The sequence below is a fragment of the Pleurodeles waltl genome, chromosome 5 (assembly GCF_031143425.1).
Source record: "Pleurodeles waltl isolate 20211129_DDA chromosome 5, aPleWal1.hap1.20221129, whole genome shotgun sequence".
Taxonomy (NCBI): Eukaryota; Metazoa; Chordata; class Amphibia; order Caudata; family Salamandridae; genus Pleurodeles; species Pleurodeles waltl.
In genome coordinates, this window is record NC_090444.1 from 123,332,684 (window position 1) to 123,347,594 (window position 14,911).

A 14,911-nucleotide genomic window follows, 5' to 3' on the forward strand; every position below is an offset into this window, starting at 1 on the left:
GTAATGCGGTATGTCATCATGTTTATGACTGCTGTACTCCAATATGAAAAGTTGATAATCTCGCCTCCAGTTCAGCCATGGTACTCCAAGTGGAGTAAAGACTGAGGAAAGATATTATACTCATATACATGCCAAAATAAGCTATCTTTCTATGTATGTCCCATATCTATTTCCCAAATGGCCAAATACCAAAATCTCTCAGCTCGCAATTTCTCTCAATTTGTAGGTTATATTTTTTTATTGTACTATTTGGTTGTAATTTTCCCTGTGTAGCGATGCATTCTCTGGTGGGTTTTCTTCCGTGTTTTTTAAATAGGTTTTCTCGCCTTGCGGGTCTGTGATGGTGCCCAAACCACAAAGCTGTTTTAGTCAGAATGGCATGTGCGAGGGAAAGAGAATTTAACATTAGAACCCACAAAAGATGGCTGAGGTATGATGGTTGTAAGGGGCATAGAGACATTGCATCAATCAAGAAGCTCCACTTCTAAGCACTCAGTAATGGTGAAAAGAAATAAATACATTGAGTGCTGCTTGTTCTTTTTTCATTTCACTCTTGGTGTTAAGTGAAGTTTTATCAAAGCACATTTTTAATGTCGTTTTCACAGATCTCTCAGCCTTCCCTCACTCAGGGAAAATTCACAATGCATGCTTGTGAAAAGTGCCTCTCACAGCAATAAGATGAAAGCAGGACACAATCTTCATGGATGCAGATCCAGCAGAAAGAGAAGGTGACACATGGAGGGCCCTGACAGGGTTAAAGGGACAACCTGAAAGAGAAGACTGGCAGAACTTGTCTAAAAAAACGGTGCTTAAAATCTTTTGCTGGGAAGACAATTCTGAGTCTTGCCTACAAGACAGCACAAGCTGTCTGGTTATCAAAGACCTGTAGTGGGCTTAACAAGAACATATGGTAGGCTTATAGACAGCCCATTGCTTACCACTGGTTTGCTTTATTGTCGCTCACATTTGCTTTTTTATTCAATGTCTTGGCTTCCTCTTTTTGTGTCTATCCCTGTCCTGCAATGCAACCTCTTTACCATCCTTTTGATTGACTGACTTGTATCCTGACGCTTATTACTTTCAGGGAACTACTATTTAGCTTTTTCCATTAAGCACTTCATCAGTGTGATTTTCAACTCTCTCCTTTATGTGCTCCCCCTGCCAAATACTCACCCCCCCCCCCCCCGCTCCATATTTCCTCTCGCCTTTGTGGACTGCTTGCTCTCTTTCTTGTGTGTTTCTCCTGACAAAGTTCTACGGCCCCTGCGCTACATGTTGCTCTCTCCCTCATGTGTTTCTCCGGTCCATGTTGCTCTCTCACTTGTGTACTACTGTAATATCTTGTTCTTTCTGTTTTGCCTTGCACATGGAATCCTGTCTATGTGTTCTGCATTCAATGTGGAATGTTTGGGCTTCTAAGGTGACGTTTGGTGACAGCCTGTGCGCCGCCAGCAGCTCGCATATTCACCTTACCTGCATCCAGCACTGACGAGATTATTACAGCTACTTGTCTTCTCTTACCCCACATGATTTTGCTTTTTTTCATTTGCCCTGCTCACTCCCTGGTGCTTCCTTCCCACCCACCCCTCTATTGCCCTCCCCTGTGGTCCTTTTTTTAAAATATAATACTTTTGGAGTATAGCCAGCATACTGCTGCCAACCTGTCTTCCTTACAAAAACCCCTTTTTCGATAGTGGTGTTTGAATATTCTTTATTTACCAATTCATTTTAGACAGGTAAATAAAAAAAATGGCGCAGGCATCATTTCAGACAATTGCATATGCGTGATGATGCATGTGCGCATATTTCATCACACATGCACGCAAATGACACAGCCATGTCAGCATGCTGTTTTGGTCCAATGCTGTATACATGATCTGCATATCATGGAAAAAATAGCATTGGCAAAGCGTAAGTCCAAAGGTGAGGAACATTGGCTGTGCCAAAGCTTCTTCTTTTCTTTTAGTCTGTGCGGTTGCTCTTCAGATGCAAAAACTACAGAAATTGAGTGTAATCCTGAAGTACTGCTTCTAGGCAAACTGCCCAAACTCCTCCTCTAATGTACTTTCATTAACTTTCAGCAATCATTGGTTTTCCTTAACACTGATCAGAGTGGACACAATATGTTTTTTGTGAACGCTGAGTAAAGCAATTATACTCAAGTGCCCCAACTTTGACAAAAATGAGAACCTGAGCTCGCTGTCTGGAAAGCCATTCCATTTTTTTTAGGTGTAATATAAGCCCAAGGTAGGACGCCATCTGATGCAAACACAATCAGCTCGGGCACGATTGCTGAAAGTGCACATGATATAGCTTTATAAGGCTGCTCTTTCAGGATAATGGGTTACCTGTATATTTCATAAATGTATAGAATAATATAGCTTTTGCAGGCACAGTTGTTTAGTATACCCAGTAGAATAGACTCGCAGCAGAAGAATCCTGGATACGATGATGTGCTGAGGCTGCGTTTGATTACATTCTGGTTGTCTACAATTTATTAAAGTATACAGGCTGCATTGAGTAAAAAAGTGATTATAGAGACACTTCTTTGCAATTCATACACTTAATGTAAGGAAAATTTAGATGCACAGACCTGAACGATCTTTAAAAATGGAAATTACAATGGGCTGCAGCGTACGGATTATATATTCATGTTCCCACATCTGGCTAAGGAAGAGGGAGAGCTGTGGATTCAGTACTCAAGCTCTTCATATGTTGTGACATTAAAGAACCAACCACAGTACGTGAAGGCATATATTTGCTCTGGACATCAGATATTGCCATCTGCAGTGACTGCAGCCTGTTTGGAGGGGTGGACGTTGGTGTTACCACCCACCATGATTGACAGCAATAACTAACCATGGTATTTTCCCCCAATGCCCTACTGAACTCCATATTCAAAGATGAAATTAGAAAAGGTATTGAAGACTATTTTTATTTAAATAAGGGATCCATTTTCTAGTAGTTCCACCTTGTGGGAGGCCTATACTTGTGTGCCAGTAGACGTCTATGCATTTCTGAACAGACTGCTATACTCTAATCAATTTGAACCTAATTGGGGAAACTGGATAAGGACCTCAAAGCCCTTTAGGATGATATACCAAATCATGTGACTGTGACAGGGACTTGATACATGACATACTAATAGAACCCAGGGAGGAGGTTGATAGGGAACTTAAGTATTTAGCCAAGTATGCAACAGCAAAACTATATGGTGAGGTTAAGAGGCCTAGTCATACATTAGCCAGACTGTCAAAACCGAAATGGGCTTCTACAGGGAGTGCAGAATTATTAGGCAAGTTGTATTTTTGAGGATTAATTTTATTATTGAACAACAACCATGTTCTCAATGAACCCAAAAAACTCATTAATATCAAAACTGAATATTTTTGGAAGTAGTTTTTAGTTTGTTTTTAGTTTTAGCTATGTTAGGGGGATATCTGTGTGTGCAGGTGACTATGACTGTGCATAATTATTAGGCAACTTAACAAAAAAAAATATATACCCATTTCAATTATTTATCATTACCAGTGAAACCAATATAACATCTCAACATTCACAAATATACATTTCTGACATTCAAAAACAAAGCAAAAACAAATCAGTGACCAATATAGCCACCTTTCTTTGCAAGGACACTCAAAAGCCTGCCATCCATGGATTCTGTCAGTGTTTTGATCTGTTCACCATCAACATTGCGTGCAGCAGCAACCACAGCCTCCCAGACACTGTTCAGAGAGGTGTACTGTTTTCCCTCCTTGTAAATCTCACATTTGATGATGGACCACAGGTTCTCAATGGGGTTCAGATCAGGTGAACAAGGAGGCCATGTCATTAGATTTCCTTCTTTTATACCCTTTCTTGCCAGCCATGCTGTGGAGTACTTGGACGCGTGTGATGGAGCATTGTCCTGCATGAAAATCATGTTTTTCTTGAAGGATGCAGACTTCTTCCTGTACCACTGCTTGAAGAAGGTGTCTTCCAGGAACTGGCAGTAGGACTGGGAGTTGAGCTTGACTCCATCCTCAACCCGAAAAGGCCCCACAAGCTCATCTTTGATGATACCAGCCCAAACCAGTACTCCACCTCCACCTTGCTGGCGTCTGAGTCGGACTGGAGCTCTCTGCCCTTTACCAATCCAGCCACGGACCCATCCATCTGGCCCATCAAGACTCACTCTCATTTCATCAGTCCATAAAACCTTAGAAAAATCAGTCTTGAGATATTTCTTGGCCCAGTCTTGACGTTTCAGCTTGTGTGTCTTGTTCAGTAGTGGTCGTCTTTCAGCCTTTCTTACCTTGGCCATGTCTCGGAGTATTGCACACCTTGTGCTTTTGGGCACTCCAGTGATGTTGCAGCTCTGAAATATGGCCAAACTGGTGGCAAGTGGCATCGTGGCAGCTGCACGCTTGACTTTTCTCAGTTCATGGGCAGTTATTTTGCGCCTTGGTTTTTCCACACGCTTCTTGCGACCCTGTTGACTATTTTGAATTAAACGCTTGATTGTTTGATGATCACGCTTCAGAAGCTTTGCAATTTTAAGAGTGCTGCATCCCTCTGCAAGATATCTCACTATTTTTGACTTTTCTGAGCCTGTCAAGTCCTTCTTTTGACCCATTTTGCCAAAGGAAAGGAAGTTGCCTAATAATTATGCACACCTGATATAGGGTGTTGATGTCATTAGACCACACCCCTTCTCATTACAGAGATGCACATCACCTAATATGCTTAATTGGTAGTAGGCTTTCGAGCCTATACAGCTTGGAGTAAGACAACATGCATAAAGAGGATGATGTGGTCAAAATACTAATTTGCCTAATAATTCTGCACTCCCTGTAGAGAAGTCTTAGAATTCAAGCGATTGACAGAACAAGCTGCACAACCATGCCTGATAACCTAGATGGATATGCTAGATACGATGCAGAGCTCTACAAAGCTAGGGCAGATAAACAGGGAGACATAATGTAGGAGTATCCTTCAAAGGTCACTCTGGCTTGGCGCTCACAAAAGAAAGTCCCAAATCAGCCCCTCTCTGTGGAAGAGATAATGATCATAAAGTCCTTGCCTGGTGGAAAGGCTCTCGGTGGGGCTCTCTTTATAGAACATCTGAATTCTATAAAGAACATGCAGAGGTATTGGCCCTGCACTTGCTACTGATCTATGAAGAAGCTAAAAGAAATCATGAAACTACCTCTCACGCTGTGAGAGACCACCATTGCTGTCCTGTTGAAGCCAGATAAACCTCTTCCTCAAACAAATGTATCTCTTATAGGCTGCTGTCATTGGTAACTACAGCTACCAAACTTTTGGCCAAAGTAACTGCAGTCCGATTACAACCCATTATGAGTGGTCTGAATTAAAAGTCTGGCTTCATATCAGGTGAACTGACATCGGATAATCTACATACCTACTTCTCCTTGGCACATCAAATAGATCCTGACCAATCTGACAAAGCACTGTTGCTAGATGCACAAAAAGCCTTTAGGTCTCTTGAATGGTCCTGCAGGTTTGCGGTACTGAAAGAGTTGGGACTGGGGAGGGGATGCTGGGCTGGGTCGCTTTCCTTTATACTGAACTTATAGCCCACATCAGGCTGCCTGGGAACACTTCTCCTCCCTTCCCAATCAAGACAAGAGTTACAAGACAGGGGTGCCCACCTTCATCTTGAATAAAAGACTTTAATGCAAACAGGGGTCTCTGGTTTGATGGTAATACTATTTTGTTTTCACAGTATGCAGATTACATAATACACTATGTAAGTGATCCCTCTAGCAATACATCTGCTCTAGTTAGAGATATCATAAACACTGGCCTTTTTATAAGTCTTAAGATAAACTTGAGCAAATCTTAATGCCTTCCAATCTCTCATGTTACTGAATAATTGACACCTGGGTTTCCTCTGGAGTGGTGCGACAAACCAGTCCGATACTTGGTGAGAACATACAATGGGATCCAGGGATGGCTAAACAAGAACACTACAGGCTGGTAACAGCAGCGATTGAAGAAAATCAACTGCTTTGGATATCTCTCATGTCATCCATAAATGGTAGCGTTGCAATCATTAAAATGCTATTTTTGTCTAGGTTATAATATCTTTTTACTAACATGCCTGTTATGTTTTCTGGCTCCTTTTTTGCATGGTTCTGCATGACACGAACGGGTTTTGTGTGGGCCGGTGAGCAACCCAGACTAAGCTGGACCACGTTGACCCCTCCTTACAAAAGAGGCAGGCTTACAGCGCCAAATTTAGATAATTACTTTTGGTGGTGTAGGCGAAGTATGCTTTTAACTGATACCACCCAGATTATAAAACTCCTAATGTTAAAGTAGAGAAAGACATGGTGTCCCCCATGTTACTAAACACTGCACAGTTCAACATGCTGATCTACACAATATATGCATTGCACAAGCTGGCTCCATTAATGCGCTTACATGGGGTATACTCACCTCCCATAAGCAAAAATCCCTGGTTTAAAGTTACATTAGAACCTAATATACAGAAATAATTCATAAAATTGAATATTAGCAAGCTGGGAGAATCTTATGTAACAAGCCAATTTATAACTTTAAAGAGATGAGGGGTTCCTCATCTTTAGACATTTTTTTTATTATTTAAGGCTTTGATATTACCTACTGGAGATACCCTGCCTTTCCCTCATACATAATTTAGCACCTTTTACTGTCATTGAGGATCATGTCCAAAACAAGCGAAGCAATTGAGGGTGGTAGACTGCTATAAAGGTCAAAGTCTGGGGAGAAAGAATTTCAGTCAAAATGCGGCACTACTGTTGCTCTCAAACTTAGGAAATATGTTTTAAAGACAGACACAGAAATGTCCACTTTAAATTATTACACAGATCACATGACACACCAGCAGACTTCAATGCGATAGTTTTAGATGTGGATCCAAGATGCGCACAAAGTTATAATGATCTAAACAACATACATGTGTCGTGCTCACTCATTACAGAGTATTGGACCCAAATGTTTGAGATCCTTTCAAAAATGTTGAATTGCCACTTTCACCTCTTATTGCCTTAATGGGCCATATTAATGGAGGATTTAATGGGATGAGAAGGTACATGTCTATGGCATGTCTACCAGCAAAACAAAGGGTGGCACTTGTGTGGGGCAGGGGGCCTAAACCCAAAACTAAAAATGGGATTGCAGATCTCATTTATTGCAATGATAAAGTTGATATTTATGCTACAACACTGCCCAGTGTCTCTGAATATCTGGGGAACCCACAAACAATATTTTGCAAACATTACTATTTAAATGAATTGCTCCGGACAGGGCTCATGTAATAGAGGATAAGGTATACGTGTTTGTATTACTTTTAAACTTTACAAACTCATAGAATATGACGTTTAGGTCCTGGTGAAAATAGCAGCTGACCTATCAGGGAAGTATGGACCTATCTACTCATATGTTTAAATTATAGTTCATGCACAATTTGTCTCAGAACGATAATGCTTGTACTGACAAGTACCACCACAGTTTCGTTAAGCTTGGTTTAAATAGGGGATATTTTGATATGGGTGTAATATGAAGGAAGTAGCGTCCCTGTTTGAAGAGTTCTCTAATATGATGGAAACACTGTACTTTACTCTGACAAGAAAATCAGCACTATGTTTTATTATTGTTTATTTGTAATATGCAACTGAAATGAAAAAAAGTCCCCAACTGTATGGAGCAGATTAATGATAATTGATTTGTTGATGTGATGTCTCTGTCCAAAGTGATCATGGGGAGTTTTGCCTAAAGTGGCCTAAATTCAGGATAGGCGTTAGGCTTTAAAGAACGGGAGGAATGGCAAGCCTCACCTGCAACTATCAAAAGAACTGAGACCTATGGAGTTAGAATAGGTTCCAGTTCTTTTGATACTTACAGGTGAGACCAGGACAAAGTCGATTCCGACCCATTGCCTCTGTCTGCTTCACGCATCTTTGCCGTTGATGCAACCAGGATTTAGGTACTTTTGTTCAGCTTGCCTCACTGGGTCCCTGTATCCGGCCCGCGCTCCACTGCGGTCGGCCTGAACTTGTGGCTTTGTCCCAGACTCACTTGTAAGTATCAAAAGAACTAGGACCTATGGAGTTCGAATACTGTTGTGAGTCATCATAGCCACGCATCTGTGTTTGCTGGAGTACAACATTAACCTGCAAGGTGCCACTGGTGTGCCACCCAGCAAAAGCCCAGAGTTGTACTACTTGTTTCCATAAGGAATGTTTCCATCTATAGCAGAGTGTCTCGAAGTGAGTACAGGAAAACGTACATCTTGGAAGCCTTCCAGCATACATGTAATGTAAAGGGCTAATCTCCCCCAGGGCCCATCTTTGTGTTCTGTAGACAGGATTGGATTTGGTAACTTAAACACCATTCATTAATTACTGGAAGTGAGAAGTCTGGTACTACATCAAGATATCCGTCATACTGAGACCCCCATCAGAATGTGAATTACAACATTTGGCCATGGAAACCCTAGTGATCCTATTTCCCCAATGCTAAAGTACTTGTGCTCTCTTCTTAAAACATGGTAACATTGGCATGTACCCAATTGCCATATATAATTTACTTATAAGTTTGAGTAAAGTGCACCACATGTGCCCAGGACCTGTAAATTAAGTGCTACTAGTGGGCCTGCAGCACTGATTGTGCCATCCACTTAAGTAGACCTTAACCATGTCTCAGGCCTGTCGTTGCAGAGCCTGTGTGTGCAGTTTAAACTGCCATGTCGACCTGGCAAAATAAACCTGTTGCCAAGTCTAAACCTTCCCTTTTTCTACACATGTCACCCCTAGGGTAGGCCCTGGACAGCCCAAAGGGTAGGGTGCAGTGTATTTAAAATGTAGGACATGTGTTGTTAGGTTTTACATGTCCTGGTAGTGAAATACTCTTGAATTTGCTTTTCACTACTGCAAGGCCGATCTCTCCCATAGGATAACACTGGAGTGGCCTTATTACATTTTTAGGGTCGAGCCTGCGTTGCATGCGCTCGCGCATGCGTATCGCAGCGAGACGCTTTAGGTATTAGAAAAGGGCTCGGAGCCCTGTCGACGTCACGTCAGTGTTTTTCATTGGTTTGTGGGCTTGCCTATTAAAATCTGCTTGCTTTCATTAGTCGAAGGCATGCATACGTCATGCCTTTTCCGGTGGCTAGCCCTCCTCAAGCACATCGACCAAGTACAGAAAACATGCGAGGCTCGCTGTTTTCTGTCCGGCTCGTGGACTACTTTTTCTCTATTTTCCTAGCGCGATTTCGCTTGGCAGAAGTCGAGCGCTTTACACAGTTAATTGCACTTTTTCGGGTTACGTACATAAATGCACTTTTGCCGATAGGTGAAAAGTCGGGTTAGGAGTTTACAACGCTATCAGCTCTAACATGAGCAAACGCGAGACCTGTTGCATTGCAAATGCTTGTTTAAGAGTAGCTTGCAAATGGGAGTCTCTGGAATCACAATGTAATATCCTAACTTATTGTAAAGTCGGATTTAAAATTCCAATTCTGAAAAAGCCACTTTTAGAAAGTTGGCATTTTCTTGCCTTAGCCATCTGGTGCCTGCAGTTTCTCTCTGGTCACGTGACTGGGTGTAGTTGGCAGTTGAGATCTGTGTATTTCTCACAGTCACACAATAGTGGAATTAGGTGTGCCTCAATGGGACATTAACTTGCTTGATTAGGGGGCGGAGCAGAGCACAGCCCCACTTGCACCTGAACAGGCTGTGTCCTGTCCACACACAAAGGGCTTAACGACCCTGTATTGTCACTCCAACCAGCTTGGAGCCAGGACAGGGGAGGAAGAGAATTCCCTGCACTTCAAAGTCACTGGCTATAAGCTTTTCCCAACTTCCAGAACCAGGGTACCAAAGTATAAATTTTGAACCTCAAACACCACCACATCTGTAAACTTCTGGACCTGTGGATACGCTGCCAGGAAAAACGACTGCTGTGCTGCTACAAGGACCGCCCCTCTGCTTGACTGCTACCCTGCTAGACTCCTGCTTTGATGTGCTGACCTGATGCCCTTTTGCTTCGGAGTGAGATGGACTGGACCTGCATCTCTTCAACCCAGAGTGACTCCAAGGGCCAGGTGGCTGGTCTCTTGATCCGAAGTGTCAGGGACATAAAAGACTTCCAACCAACCTACATCTGCACCGGGATTCTCCCATCTGAGAGTCTGCCCTGCCAAGTGGTGTCACCCAAGTCCTGGACCCCTGGAAGTGTACCTAAAGTGCTTGCTACAGGTGAAATTATGCATTGCCACTGCTGTGTGGATCGGAACCAGTGCATCATGCCTGTTGCATGGATCAGAACTGGCGCATCGCCGCCACTGTGTGTATCGACCTTGGCACATTGCCTTTGAAACCGCTGCATCTCAAATCCAATGCATTGGCGCTGTTGCATTGAGAAAAATTGATGCATCTTCGCTACTGCATGGGAAAGATCCACACATCACTTCTGTTGCGGGGATCGACGCCGACCCATTGTTTCTGCCTGCTCCCCGCATCTTTGACGTTGATGCAACCAGGAATTAGGTACTTTTGTTCAGCAGGCCTCACTGGGTCGCTGTATCCGGCACACGCTCCATTGCAGTCAGCCTGAACTTTTGACTTTGTTTCGGTCCAGAGCGACCAAATATTCCTGATTCACACTTATTGCTTTTCAGGGCTATTTTACAATTTATTCTGTAAAAATTCATATCTCAAGTTCTACTTATTGATTTTCTTATTATCTTCTTTTATTATTACATTTTGTTTTGTTTTTCTACCCTGGTGTGGAATCATCTTCTCTGTTTCTTCACTGTTTTACTGTATGAAGTGTTGCACAAATACATTAAACAGTGCCTCTAAGTTAAATGTCACTGTTCTGGGCCACGCTACTTGAGGGTGAGCGAAGGTTTATTTGGCGTTTGCCCAACAATTACCCTCACTAGGATTGTGGTTGCTGCTTGACTGAGGTTAACACCCCAGTCAACCAATAAACCAATTTCTCAGAGTTCCAATGGTTCAAGTCAAACTTAAGCACATCCAGATACAAATCCAGATCCATATTTCACCTCCAAATTCAGGAGGCATCCCTTGACACAAAACCTTTAGGCACCTGAAGTCTCTGAGCTTCTAAATGTAACCACAGATCCCAAGATACCTCAGTGGGTGACCACTTCACCAGGAACACAAAGGACTTAGACCAAATGACTGCCTACATAATCTAACAATTTATTTCACCTGAAGCCTGACTGGCCAATGTGACTAAAGGAAATGAAAAGTGGAAATCCATGTAGGCCAAGGCCAGTCCTCCAGGCCAAGAGCTTACTCAAAACCCCAGATCACAGCACCAACCTAAAGATAGGAAACTAAAGGTTCAATAGGCAGCATGAAGATCAGGGTTGACAAAGGTCACCCAAATCTCACTCTCCACACAATCAGAAGATACCATTCACTCACACTCAGGCCAGAGACAAAGTATAGAGTAGATGAACATAGCAAAGAAAATGTGCCCCCATCCATCCAAAAAGGACAAATATTTTTTTTTCCAAACCTATAAGGAGTTGAGACAGCCTTTAGACTATGGAGCAAGGGCCAGTGCACTAGGGAGGCATCTAATGCTATGGCACATTGACGCCCCAGACAAAAAGGCACTTTTGGGCCTGTCATTGAATGACATTTCCCCAGTTGTTCTCAAGGGCCTTCATCAATACTTTCATCTCAGTGTTGAGGAGTGAGATGGGGCTCTAAGGTGAGAATTAGTCTGTAGAATTGAGGGACATCCCAAAAACTGTAATGGTATCCTTGAACAGATTTTCGGGCAAAAAGTTGTCTCCCAAGGACCTAGAGAACATGTTATGTAGGTCCACAGCCAACTAAGAAGCAAATTGTTTAAACAATTCAGTTGGGAAGTCAGTTGGCCCAAGGGGCTGATCCATTTGGAGTTGGACCAACACCACACTCAGTTCCTTCACAGATATCTTTCCAACTGTGCCAGACTTTGAAGCAGGATAGCATTAACAAAGGCCCTCAGTGCCCCAGTTGTGTGAGGTGGGGGAGGGCAAAGCGGTGGCCTACATGGATTTCCACTTTTCATTTCCTTTAGTCACATTGGCCAGTCAGGCTTCAGGTGAAATAAATTGTTAGATTATGTAGGCAGTAAAGGTTCTTGCAGTAAGGGGTACAGAAGGAGAAAGCAAAAACTACAGCATGTTTCTCCCATATCAGCAAACTGTGGTTGTTATAACCCTCCCGGCCACCACCACCACCACTAATATACATTTCCTGGTGCTCCAGGAAGCCCACCAATTGAGGCAACCAGCCTGCGTAATCTTCAAAATTGTATCCAGGCCTGTTTTCTAGCTTTGCAAGTCAATAAATGTTTAAGTAATAACTGAGCGTTCTCTAGTGTTGCCTGCCTCCCCAGAAGCACAGAACTGAGTGTCAAATTCTGCCAGGTTCTCCACCAGGATGGCAACTGAGTTACACCTTTCTTCAGCCTACAAATGAACCTCATCGCCCAACCCATAATCACCAGTTTAAAAGTCTCCCAGAATACAACATGTGATCCAAATAAGACAATGTTCTGCTGAAAATAAAATGGATCTACGCCTGGATGAAATCAGCAACACTGTCATTCTTCAACCACTGTGTATTTAATACCCAAATCCCACTGCCAAATTGCTCATTGTACCAAAATGTCAATTTAACAGGTGAATGGTCCTAAAGGCCACAGAGGAGTATGCGTGCCTCTGCAAACAGATGAGGTCAATGAGTGGTATACAAAAGTGTTTGAGGCCATAGAATAAGTGATCTGCCCTCTAGAAAAATGGTAAATTTACTCCAGGCATGTCGAAAAGTGCATGATTATCCCTCAAACCTATCAAGGAAACAAAATCATGAAGCAAAGTGAACTCAATGTTGAGCATGTTAATAGTGCTATGCCTATCTAAGTTCCATTTTATCACCCCTTTAAAAGCTCCACCCTTTATAAGCAACCCTGGTAAACCTGAAGGAGAACCCAGCCCAGCAAAGCTTCTGGAAGCAGGAGGAAGATAAAGGAGGTGAAACATAAATATTGGGCATTTAAGGTTATGGTTCTCCCATGAACCAGGAAACACGATATGCGTACCATGTGTGTCTCGCGAAACCTAATCAACCTTCAAGGGAGAATGTCTCATAAGCAGAATGGCAATCCTTTTGTGCATTCAGTGTGCTCACAAACCAATATCTGCTCAAAAAGGGACGACTACTTAACAAATTGGTTTCTTGGAGGGGTAGGGTATGATGTGAAAGATGGATCACTGTTCTCAACACTGCACCCCACTTGATCATATTACTTACGCCACTGACATTCCATGGTATAATTTGCAAACGGGGCAGAGCAGATGTTGAACCATCAGGAGCCACTGACTGCTACGTTAGGTCACAAGCATGGAAGAATATGAAGCTTTGTGAAATCACCACTGTCATAAACTGGAGAAACGCCAAGTATAAATAAAACAGCAACAACATTCCCAACCCCAGCCACAGGACAATATACTTCCAAGAAATAAATATCTGTCAAAAAACGCGTCTTCCCCAAACAGGACATTAAAAAAATCATATAGCTCTTAAATAAAAATATCAAACATGGAAAATGTTGTTTTAAGCTCAAACAACACCTGAAAGAAATGCAAATCACTATCAACTAGTCACTGCTAAACCATACTGTAGGGGCACAAAGTAGTCTGGTCAACTATGATTATCAGAGTCAATGATCTTGAAGCAGGATCAACAGTGCCTCTAAATCCTCTTACACCAACTCCGGAAACGGGAGTCAGAATGTTTAGCAGAAACAAGCCAACCCTGCTTCATCTGGGGATCTGCACCAGGATCTTTATTTCCCTCAGCCACCTATTCCCAAGTCAGCTGTGGGGTGTAGGAGAAAAAGGATTTAGAACTGAACAGGACTCTTAAACGGGTTCAGAAAATTTATCATGTAATCCTGCTTCATTGCTCTTGACTTCTGTTTCACTGCTTCACATGATTCTTTCTTTTGCGAGGTGGCAACCCTAGTGATTAACATATTGCAGACTACAACATCGTGGCTCACAGATCTCTACAGTTGTCCTAATTTCCTAAGTGACAAACTCATCCAAACCAGGTTTTTGTTGAATGCTGTGAACTTTTACTACTGTTTAACCCATTATGAAACCAGCACTACAAGATCTAGAATCCAAATAAAATATTTGGAATGGCTGAGGTACTGAAGCATATAACTTGGAAACTTGAGAGCGCAGGTATTACTGAAATGCAGGTTAGGTCTTCATTTGCCACTGAAATGTTTTGGGAACAAATGACATTTCACAGAAAAAAAGTTGATCAAAATAAGGGTCTTCTCCTCCAGTCAAGAGTCCACCAATATCTATGGGATAATACCATCCCTAGCAGCATATCGTAACGCACTTCCATCCTTAGCCTCTATTCACTCCCACTAGAGAACTCAGAGGATTTTTCTGGTACAGGATGTCAGGCAGGCCCCTTAAACATCACACACCAACTCAGACACTGTCCCAGCTACTCACCAATTTCATGACTCGCACGGATGCGGCTAGTGTCACTCCCGCCAGCAGCAGCAACAACAGGCACAATGACCAGGAAGATTCTCCCTTAGTGAAGCCATGTACCTACAGAGAGACCAACACGCGAAGCACCTTCGGGAGAAGTCAAACGGAGCCGCCATATTTGAATGTAGCGTTTAGTTATGTAAATAGTACCTTAACTAATAGAAATCAAGTACTGGCATGTTATAAACCACTTTTTATTTATTAACTTTATTTGTGTTGTGAACTGTATACACCATTTTGTAAATATTTGATATGTTTTTACCGAGACTTGTGTTTCATAATTTTGTATATAAAAGCATGAGACCGTGTTCAATA

The 14,911-nt window shown here is 42.4% G+C and overlaps 1 protein-coding gene across 1 annotated transcript in view; it reads right to left on the bottom strand.

Annotated features, from left to right (window-relative positions):
* INTS9 (integrator complex subunit 9) overlaps window positions 1-14,685 on the bottom strand; it is a 249,465-nt gene extending 234,780 nt beyond the window's left edge. The window contains exon 1 of the mRNA XM_069233783.1: window positions 14,555-14,685. Within this exon, the coding sequence (XP_069089884.1) occupies window positions 14,555-14,563 (9 nt within the window). The 5' untranslated portion in view covers window positions 14,564-14,685. The remainder of the gene's footprint in view (window positions 1-14,554) is intronic.
* Window positions 14,686-14,911: the final 226 nt, after the last annotated feature.